We start from the raw sequence: 11893 nt of genomic DNA, 5'->3' as shown, positions 1-11893 counted from the left end.
GCCAGTTAGGGTACCTTATGTATAATGTTTACTTTTACTCATAGAATTGATATTCTCCTATTAGTTTCATCACAATTTAAGCAAACCTAGTAATAGACACAATATTTCTGACACTGCGAATACATTCACTGAGGTCCATAGATGTCCCTAGATACCAAGAACATGCAAATGGACCTTGTAGAAGTGGAGCAATCTTCCATTTACTTGTATGTATTTTTAGGTGGATTTTCAGAAAATAGGGCTAGGGCTGAAGAGGTTAAGCACTTCAAGGACCTTGTGCGAACCCTGGATGAATGCACGGGACAGTCGGTCCCCTGAGCCACAACAAGATGCCTTCGAGTCCCCTCAACAAATTCCCCATGTCGTTCCCTTTGAAATGTACATCATCCCGCCCCCAAAAAAGATCCACACGCACCAGGCCTGCTTGCAAAACCCACATTCCCTCATGCAGGCGACAGCTGTGTGACATACAGTCACTGCTGATGCTATTTCAGTTTCTTTTTTATTCTTTATTTATTCCTTACTCGTCTCTATGCCAGTAGTTTGCCAGTAGTCGGGGGCCGATCACGTGATTTTCAGAAGATCAGGGAAAAAAAAAAAAAAAAAAAAAAAAAAAAAAAAAATCAGGATTTTTTTTTTTAACTTTTTTTATTCAACAAACATGACCATGTTCACGTCTTAAACTCATACTGAGGCCTTAGTTTTGGTTTTAAATTGCATATCATCATTAATTTATTTATTGGCACACAGAGCAGAAGAATTTTGCCAAAACAAACGCATTTCGTTTGATTTAATTATACATCAAATGATTTATGTCAAGGATGAGGGACATCCACTAGTTGCAGAACTTGCAGTCACCTGATTTTTACAGACGATGGCGCCATTGCTCTCATGAAGCAGCAGGTTGGAGGCGGAGTTTTTAGATTACTCCGGTTGCAATGCCTCGCTTGAATGAAGTTAACTTTTTACCTGGATAACGCCAACATTCAGGGTGAATGTAATGTGAGAAATTGGGATGAAAAAAAATAATTAAAATTTTTTTTATTTTTTTATCATTTAATTTTTTTGATCGGATCGGGAAAGATCGGTATCGGTAGATACTCGAAATCACATGATCGGGATCGGATCGGGAGCAAAAAAAATGTGATCGGGACATCCCTAGGTGTAACGATGCAACCTCACAACGATTAATTTAGATTACGATTATTCAGGCAACAATTCAATGCATCATGAAATCTCTTCATTTGACCACGATTCGATTCGATACATTTTCTATATATTTTCTATCAGTTAATTCCCCAAAAAAAATGTAATACACAAATGTGGCTGGGGGAACTGATTCACTCAGCATGAATGGACTATAGGTCAATAAAAACAATACATAAAAAATTAAATAATATTTAATTAAGGGTGCTTTCACCTATAGTTTTGGTGGACTCGGTGCGGTTCTGGTGGTGAAGTTGCAACATTGTTGCATTCATCATTTGGTTCGTCTGCATTCACACAGTAAATTTGTCAGGCGCACCAAACTTTATGAACAATGTCATTATTTTTATTTTTTTGTGCAGTCAGGCCACTGAACTTAGAAGCAGGCCAGGACAGTGTTTCTAGTTGCAGCAGCACAATAGTTAGAATAACCTAGGTGGGGAGCAACCAGGAGATCACTGCAACTCACACAAGTTGGAGAACTATCTCTCTCACTCTCTCTCCCTCTCTTGCCCTGGTTGCCCTGGTTAAAAGCCTCCAATGCTTATTAGTGTGTGTGCGTTTGAACGTGTGCATGTTTTAACCATACATTTCCATTTATTTATTAAAAAAAAAAAAAAAAAATTTACCTCCTATAATAGTGGGGGTCGCGGCTCTCCGACACCGTTATTTTTGGGTCGCGGCCTGAAAAGTTTGGGAACCTCTGCTCTATAACACCAGAGCTGCTCACCATATCTCTATAACACCAGAGCTGCTCACCATATCTCTGTAACACCAGAGCTGCTCACCGTATCTCTAGAACACCAGAGCTGCTCACCATATCTCTATAACACCAGAGCTGCTCACCATATCTCTATAACACCAGAGCTGCTCACCGTATCTCTATAACACCAGAGCTGCTCACCATATCTCTATAACACCAGAGCTGCTCACCATATCTCTATAACACCAGAGCTGCTCACCATATCTCTATAACACCAGAGCTGCTCACCATATCTCTATAACACCAGAGCTGCTCACCGTATCTCTATAAGACCAGAGCTGCTCACCATATCTCTATAACACCAGAGCTGCTCACCATATCTCTATAACACCAGAGCTGCTCACTGTATCTCTATAAGACCAGAGCTGCTCACCATATCTCTATAACACCAGAGCTGCTCACCATATCTCTATAACACCAGAGCTGCTCACCGTATCTCTATAACACCAGAGCTGCTCACCGTATCTCTATAACACCAGAGCTGCTCACCGTATCTCTATAACACCAGAGCTGCTCACCATATCTCTATAACACCAGAGCTGCTCACTATATCTCTATAACACCAGAGCTGCTCACCATATCTCTATAACACCAGAGCTGCTCACCATATCTCTATAACACCAGAGCTGCTCACCGTATCTCTATAAGACCAGAGCTGCTCACCATATCTCTATAACACCAGAGCTGCTCACCGTATCTCTGTAACACCAGAGCTGCTCACCGTATCTCTATAACACCAGAGCTGCTCACCATATCTCTATAACACCAGAGCTGCTCACCGTATCTCTGTAACACCAGAGCTGCTCACCGTATCTCTATAAGACCAGAGCTGCTCACCATATCTCTATAACACCAGAGCTGCTCACCATATCTCTATAACACCAGAGCTGCTCACCATATCTCTATAACACCAGAGCTGCTCACCGTATCTCTATAACACCAGAGCTGCTCACCATATCTCTATAACACCAGAGCTGCTCACCGTATCTCTGTAACACCAGAGCTGCTCACCGTATCTCTATAACACCAGAGCTGCTCACCATATCTCTAGAACACCAGAGCTGCTCACCATATCTCTATAACACCAGAGCTGCTCACCATATCTCTATAACACCAGAGCTGCTCACCATATCTCTATAACACCAGAGCTGCTCACCGTATCTCTAGAACACCAGAGCTGCTCACCGTATCTCTAGAACACCAGAGCTGCTCACCATATCTCTAGAACACCAGAGCTGCTCACCATATCTCTATAACACCAGAGCTGCTCACCGTATCTCTGTAACACCAGAGCTGCTCACCGTATCTCTATAACACCAGAGCTGCTCACCGTATCTCTATAACACCAGAGCTGCTCACCATATCTCTATAACACCAGAGCTGCTCACCGTATCTCTATAACACCAGAGCTGCTCACCGTTTCTCTATAACACCAGAGCTGCTCACCATATCTCTATAACACCAGAGCTGCTCACCATATCTCTATAACACCAGAGCTGCTCACCGTATCTCTATAAGACCAGAGCTGCTCACCATATCTCTATAACACCAGAGCTGCTCACCATATCTCTATAACACCAGAGCTGCTCACCATATCTCTATAACACCAGAGCTGCTCACCATATCTCTATAACACCAGAGCTGCTCACCATATCTCTATAACACCAGAGCTGCTCACCATATCTCTATAACACCAGAGCTGCTCACCATATCTCTATAACACCAGAGCTGCTCACCATGTCCCACTAGATGTTCCCCCCGTGTTTAACACTTCCTTAGGTCAAACCTCCTTCCAGTTTGTGCTCCCAGCAGTTGGAACGAGAAGCAAACAAATACTTTGAAAGTGGACAAACTGATCCCCCTTGCTACTTTTAAGGACTCTATAGCAGAGTTGTTTACACACCTGTAAAACTGTCACCCAACCTTTTAACTGGAATGGATTACATACCTCGTCATTTTATTTGGTTGTTTGTTTGATGTGTGTTTTAATTAACTCCCTTATCTCTAAAGTATGTATCATCCGTCTCTTTTCCATTTTATTTGTGTCCCCTTTCCCCGCTAGCCTTCGAGAGGCCCTTTTGTCCTCTCACCAGGCCGTCATTGCAAATAAGAATTTGTTCTCAATTGACCTGCCTGGTTAAATAAATGTTAAATAACAGGGTTCCCACAGACATTACTAAATGAAATTCAAGGACTTTCAAGTAATTTTCCAAGCAGTATTTTCCATTTTAAAAAGGGCATTTAAAAGGATACAATTCACTTTAATAGGGAATACAAATCTGATCCAATATTTATGGCTTAAGTTAAAACCAATTTCAACAATTAGTTACACTTTAAATAAATAAATAAAATGTCTTGATTCAGAACAATATCATGGATGAACAAAACCGATTGATTTAAATTTCAAGGACTTTTTAAGCACCTTGTTAAACAATTGCCTGTTTTCAAGGAATTCCAGGCCTCGACTTTTTTTTTGGTAAAAACTTTAAGCACTTCAAGGACCTTGTGTGAACCCCGAAATAAACAGACAGGTACGTTCCAATTAATTTCCAACGTAGAGGAGCGTATGCTGGTACCTTGCGTGCACCTCGTGGGCTTGCGTACCCTCCTCTACCTCGGGCATGAACTGACCCGCAGCCGCGCCGATAAGACCTGCCAGCGAAGGTGGGTCAGGACGAGCCTTCAGCGGTCAAGACCTCGGGAGGTAGCGCAGTCGTCTGGCAATCCGGAGGTTCCCGGTTCGAGTCCCGTTGCTCCCGGGCAGCGTGTCGATGTGTCCTTGAGCGAGACACTTAACCCCTAATTGCTCCCGATGAGCAGGTTGGCACCTTGCATGGTCGCCTCCGCCGTCGGTGTGTGTGAATGTGTGAGAGTGAACGGGTCAAATGTGGGGAACAAATTGTAAAGCGCTTTGGATAAAAGCTGTTATATAAATGCACCATTTACCAGGTACGTTCCAATTAATTTCCAACGTAGAGGAGCGTATGCTGGTACCTTGCAGGCACCTCGTGGGCTGCGTACCCTCCTCTACCTCGGGCATGAACTGACCCGCAGCCGCGCCGATAAGACCTGCCAGCGGAGGTGGGTCAGAACGAGCCTTCGGCTGGTCAAGACGTTCCTAAATAAAAGGTCCCAAGCCCCGGTCCCGTCCCCCCCGCCTGAATACTTTACGCAAGCAAGTTGTCCTTTTGCGCGATCTGATTGGCCACTGACGTTTCTGGTCATGTGACATGTGCGCCCAATCGTGTGACGGCAAGTTCTTTGGACGGTTAAGCTTAGGCGCTCTTTCGAAGTTGGTTAAGGTTAGAGTTTGTCTTAGAGCAGGGCGATAGAACACCAGCCCTGATTCCAAACTCTAACCTTAACACATTCCCTGCCACGCAATTTGAGCATCTTATACCACTCTCTGCCACCACTCTAAGTCTATGGAGATGTTCACCTTCTTTGCAGGGCTATAACTTTTTAAATTGTATTGCTAAATTGACATTACTATGGCCCATTCAACATCGATTATCCATCGTTCAGGATGTAGGAACGTTATACTTTTTCATTCATACATTCATACGAAAATACAGTCTAGAATATAAATATGTTTTTATCGTTTTCTGCAGCATTTCCTAGAACGTGAGATATAGGCATAAACGCATATATAGATCAACTGCCGTTTGTTGCCGATCCACGCTATATTAAAAATTTCAACTGTACATGGTCCTAAACGTTATGACTTATCATGCGCGGATGAACGGGGGGGGGGGGTCGTTTATAATTCCGTGATCATCAGTAAATGCTTTATGTAGTATGGGTGATATATTGATCAGAGCGGTTTGCATTGATAATAATAAACAAACAGGCTGAAAGTAACGTCAGCGTCCTCTTACCGTTCGCCGATGAGACTGGAGGAGAAAGATCCCACTTATTTGACGGCGATCTCCTAAATCCATTTCCGGTTTGTATAATCATAATAAACGCCCAAATCGTATCGATTATTGCGTTATGGCAGCGATCGCTACACACGGACGCATTTGCCAGATGCACCGGGATCACAAGAGACCCACTTCCGGTTGCAACTCGCCGATCATCCACCAGGCGGCAGTATTGAAGCGTTGCAGAGTTGTGCATGCTCCCACTGCATCAGACCAGGCTCCGTGCGGGAATTATGAATAACATGGCGAAAAAATTAAATACGATCGCAATAACGTTGTACGCCGTGGAATGGTAGAATTCGCATGAACTTGAAACACGTCGTAAGCCGTTTCCGGCGTGGGATGCGTTAACCAACTTCGAAAGAGTCGCCTAAGCTTAACCGGTGATAAACTAGGCGTTAGGTCGTTTGCAGGCCGTTCGACGCGGAAATGGGCAAAGACACTGCTCGCCATGCGATTGGGCGCACATGTCACATGACCAGAAACGTGCGTGGACAATCGGAGCGCAAAAAACGGGAACGCGGAAGGACAACTTGCTTGTGGGAAGTATAGACCCGTCCCCCCCCCCGGCTCACCTTGATGGTGCGGTCCCCCGAGGCGGAGACGATGTACTTGTCGTCGAAGTCGACGACGTTGACGGCGGCACGGTGGCCCACGAGGACGCGGCGCAGGCTGATGTCGGTGGGCGACGCCATGTCCCACACGGCGATGGAGCGGTCCTTGGAGCAGGTCACCATCAGGCCGTTGGCGAAGCGCAGGTGGAGCACCGCCTCGTTGTGGTGGATGAGGGTGTTGAGCACCTCGCCCGACGTCACCTCCCACACCCTGCAGGAGGAGGACATCACACACCGTCATCATCACACATAACCCTAACCTGGCCTGACATCACACACTGTCATCATCACACATAACCCTAACCTGGCCCGACGTCACACACTGTCATCATCACACATAACCCTAACCTGGCCCGACGTCACCTCCCACACCCTGCAGGAAGAGGACATCACACACCGTCATCATCACACATAACCCTAACCTGGCCTGACATCACACACTGTCATCATCACACATAACCCTAACCTGGCCCGACGTCACACACTGTCATCATCACACATAACCCTAACCTGGCATCACACACTGTCATCATCACACATAACCCTAACCTGGCCTGACATCACACACTGTCATCACACATAACCCTAACCTGGCCTGACATCACACACTGTCATCACACATAACCCTAACCTGGCCTGACATCACACACTGTCATCACACATAACCCTAACCTGGCCCGACGTCACACACTGTCATCATCACACATAACCCTAACCTGGCCCGACGTCACACACTGTCATCATCACACATAACCCTAACCTGGCCCGACGTCACACACTGTCATCATCACACATAACCCTAACCTGGCCCGACGTCACACACTGTCATCATCACACATAACCCTAACCTGGCCCGACGTCACACACTGTCATCATCACACATAACCCTAACCTGGCCCGACGTCACCTCCCACACCCTGCAGGAGGAGGAAGATATCTGCACGTCACAAACTGGCTGCTCATCAACTGTTGTTGAGGCCTTCTGAGTGCCGTTAAAAAAAGGGAGAATCCACTGAGGTACGTTTACACTGTTAGAAACGGTCAATTGTTGATTTTCAATACGAAATATTTTCTGATGAAATGTTTTTGGTATTCTCACTTTCCCTGATCCAGTTGAGAGGCCAGGAGAAGACAAAAGAGAGGAGACAAAAGAGAGGACAGGAGACGAAGGAGAGGAGGAGACGAAGGAGAGGAGACAAAAGAGGACAGGAGACGAAGGAGAGGACAGGAGGAGAGGAAAGAGAGGAAAGAGAGGACAGAAGGAGAGGAAGGAGAGGACAGGAGGAGACGAAGGAGAGGACAGGAGGACAGAAGGAGAGGAAAGAGGACAGGAGGAGAGGAAGGAGAGGACAGGAGGACAGAAGGAGAGGAAAGAGAGGACAGAAGGAGAGGAAGGAGGACAGGAGGAGAGGAAGGAGAGGAGAGGACAGGAAAGAGAGGACAGGAGGAGAGGAAAGAGAGGACAGGAGGAGAGGAAAGAGAGGACAGGAGGAGAGGAAAGAGAGGACAGGAGGACAGGAGGAGAGGACAGGAGGAGAGGAAGGAGAGGACAGGAGGACATGAGGAGAGGAGGAGAGGAAAGAGAGGACAGGAGGAGAGGAAGGAGAGGACAGGAGGAGAGGAGGAGAGGAAAGAGAGGACAGGAGGAGAGGAAGGAGAGGACAGGAGGAGAGGAGGAGAGGAAAGAGAGGATGGGAGGAGGAAAGAGAGGACAGGAGGAGAGGAAGGAGAGGACAGGAGGAGAGGAGGAGAGGAAAGAGAGGATGGGAGGAGAGGAAGGAGAGGACAGGAGGAGAGGAAAGAGAGGACAGGAGGAGAGGAAGGAGAGGACAGGAGGAGAGGAGGAGAGGAAAGAGAGGACGGGAGGAGAGGAAGGAGAGGACAGGAAGGAGAGGACAGGAGGAGAGGAGGAGAGGAAAGAGAGGACGGGAGGAGAGGAAGGAGAGGACAGGAGGAGAGGAAGGAGAGGACAGGAGGAAGGAGGAGAGGACAGGAGGAGAGGAAGGAGAGGAAGGAGAGGACAGGAGGAGAGGACAGGAGGAGAGGAGGAGAGGAAGGAGAGGACAGGAGGAGAGGAAGGAGAGGACGGGAGGAGAGGACAGGAGGAGAGGAAGGAGAGGACAGGAGGAGAGGAGGAGAGGAAAGAGGACAGGAGGAGAGGAAGGAGAGGAAAGAGAGGACAGGAGGAGAGGAAGGAGAGGACAGGAGGAGAGGAAGGAGAGGACAGGAGGAGAGGAAGGAGAGGACAGGAGGAAGGAGGAGAGGACAGGAGGAGAGGACAAGAAGGAGAGGAAGGAGAGGACAGGAGGAAGGAGGAGAGGACAGGAGGAGAGGAATGAGAGGACAGGAGGAGAGGAAGGAGAGGAAAGAGAGGAGAGGAGGAGGACAGGAGGAGAGGACAGGAGGAGAGGAGAGGAGGAGACGAAGGAGAGGACAGGAGGAGAGGAAGGAGGACAGGAGGACAGGAGGAGAGGAAGGAGGAGAGGAAGGAGGAGAGGAGGAGAGGAGGAGAGGACAGGAGGAGAGGAAAGAGAGGACAGGAGGAGAGGAAGGAGAGGACAGGAGGAGAGGAAAGAGAGGAAGGAGAGGACAGGAGGAGAGGAAAGAGGAGAGAGGAAGGAGAGGACAGGAGGAGAGGAAGGAGAGGACAGGAGGAGAGGAAGGAGAGGACAGGAGGAGAGGAAAGAGAGGACAGGAGGAGAGGAAGGAGAGGACAGAAGGAGAGGAGAGGAGGAGAGGAAAGAGAGGACAGGAGGAGAGGAAAGAGAGGACGGAGGAGAGGAAGGAGAGGAGAGGAGGAGAGGAAAGAGAGGACGGAGGAGAGGAAAGAGAGGACGGAGGAGGAATGTGGTGGTAGGGGTCGTTTGAGAAATAAGAGTAAAAAGAAAATGACGGTGAGAGAATGGAGAAATGGAAAACAGATCGAGAGGAAGAGGGTATGGATGAGAGGAAGAAGAGGAAGGGTGAACAATTTATGAAATGGAAAAGACAGATAAGTAATAGAGGGACAAAAACAATGGAGACGGGAGGAGGTGTTTATTAGTCTTACAATGGAGAGTAGCTCATGAACACACACACATGTTCACACACACATGTTCACACACACATGTTCACACACACACACACACACACACGTTCACACACACACACATGTTCACACACACACACGTTCACACACACACATGTTCACACACAAACACGTTCACACACACACACATGTTCACACACACACACACGTTCACACACACACACGAACACATGTTCACACACACGTTCACACACACAGAGACACACACACACACACACACGAACACATTAACACACCTCACACGGGACCAGCTGCAGGGCTCCCACAGACATTGCAAAGTAAAATGCAAGGACTTTAAAGTACTTTCCTAAGCACTATTTTTCATTTTAAAAGGGCATTTAAAAGGATACAATTCACTTGTTTTTATAGAAAACAACTATTTATGGCTCAAAAGCTATTTCCTATAATTAGTTAAAAAAATAAAAATAAAAAATGTATTTCTTGATTCAGAAATGTTTTATCATGGATGATGAACAAACTTTCAATGCGAATGGTTGATTTGAATTTCAAGGACTTTTTAAGCACATTGTTAAAAAATGGGCTGGAATTCCAGGCCTTTCGTTTTTTTTTTTTTAATCAGAAATCAAGCACTTTAACACATTGGGTGCCATGCATTGTGCCCATCATTATGCCCTCTCTGCCACCGCTGTAAGCCTATGGAGATGTTTACCTTCTTTGCAGGGCTATAACTTTTTAAATATTATAGCTATATCTGCATTACTATGGCCCATTCAACATCGGGTATCTATCGTTCCGGATGTGGGAACGTTATATTTTCTCATTCATACATTGTTGTGTTAATACCCTCGTGAATATAAGTACGTTTTTAAGCTTTTCTGCTGTAATTCCAAAAACGCTAGTTATAGGCCCAAACGCATATGATAGATTATCGATTGGCGTTTCTTTCCCATACCTATATTAAAAAATTCAAATGTATATGATCGGTATACATTATGCTTCATGTGTTCATCATGCGTGAAGGAAAGGGGGGGGGGGGTCGTTTATAATTCCTTGATCGTCAGTAACGGCTTTATTTAGTATGGGTTGATTGCAAACAAAGAAATGGACAATCAAGCTGAAAGTAACGTTAATGAGATGAAACTGGAGGAAAAAGATCCCCAATTATTTGACGTCGATCGGTTTGTATGACGCAATAAAGGCCGAAATCATATCGATTATTGCGTTTCGAAAGCGATCCAAATGCACTCGAGTGTGTATATTGATCCACCCCCACAATATATCTCTGGCGGAGGAATTTCCTCGATGCACCGATCGCCACTTCCGGTTTGGCGTGAGTGTAACTCGCCCCGACCATCCACCAGGCGGCGGTATTGAGGCGTTGCAATGTCAGAACAAGGTGCAGCTGCAGTCCGGAGGGAGGCTGGATGAATTATGAATGCCATGACGAAAAAAAAATGAAATATTGATCCCAAACACGTGATACGCCGCTGTTGGCGTTCAACGCATGGCGGGCAATAACGATTTTACGCCGTTCTTGGCGCACAATGTGTTAAGCACTCCAAGGACCTTGTGCGAACCCTGCAGCTGGTAATGTTTTTTTTTCTTTCTTTCTTGGACTCAACCGTTTGGGCGGCGAGGATCAAACGCAGAACACACACTGGAAAAGCTGACACTCTTTTAAAAAAAACCTACAAACAAAGTGCCCGTCAAAGCTGTTGCTAAGGAAGTGCCGTCACATGTTCCCTGGATACGGGCCCAGGGAGCAGAGGGCCCAGGGAGCAGAGGGCCGGGGTGTGAAGCAATACGAGCAAAACGCTGAGCTTCTGTGTTGCAGCAGGGGACGGGACGTGCCAACACACACACACACACACACACACAGTTATATAGCCACAATAAAACACACGGCTACGTTACAAAAGCATCAACTATATCCACCATCGCCCCCCCCCCCCCCCCGACCGCAAGCGGGACTGACCGAGCATCAAGATAGTGTTACATGATTAAACACACCCCACTGGACTATATATATTTTTTTATATATATACACAATCACAACTCTCTCAATACTTGTTCATACTTCACTGTTCATACTTTTTTGCACATCGATCACTCACTGCTCAACTGCACAGCCCTGTGTATATACCTGACCACATTGTGCACAGTTGTACAGCCCTGGCCCATTCCTTTTTTTATTTTATTTATTCTATTCTATTGTGCTTCTATGTTTATAGTTTATATTCAATTTGATTTTATTCCACCTTTTAATTGTTTTATTCTACCGTAATTTTGTCCGTCCGTCAATGTCGCACCAAAAACAACCAAATAAAATTCCTTGTGT

The 11893-nt window shown here is 46.3% G+C and overlaps 1 protein-coding gene across 1 annotated transcript in view; it reads right to left on the bottom strand.

Annotated features, from left to right (window-relative positions):
* LOC311243209 (F-box and WD repeat domain-containing 11-B-like) overlaps positions 1 to 11893 on the bottom strand; it is a gene marked incomplete at its 5' end in the record, with an annotated part of 130725 nt that overhangs the window by 26703 nt on the left and 92129 nt on the right. The window contains 1 exon segment of the mRNA XM_084332341.1: positions 6468 to 6717. Coding sequence (XP_084188467.1) covers positions 6468 to 6717 — 250 coding nt within the window.

This window comes from Notolepis coatsorum (assembly GCF_963971535.1).
Source record: "Notolepis coatsorum genome assembly, chromosome: 16".
Lineage (NCBI taxonomy): Eukaryota > Metazoa > Chordata > Actinopteri > Aulopiformes > Paralepididae > Notolepis > Notolepis coatsorum.
Note: the sequence above shows the minus strand (reverse complement) of the source record. Positions and strands in the feature narration are given on the sequence as shown.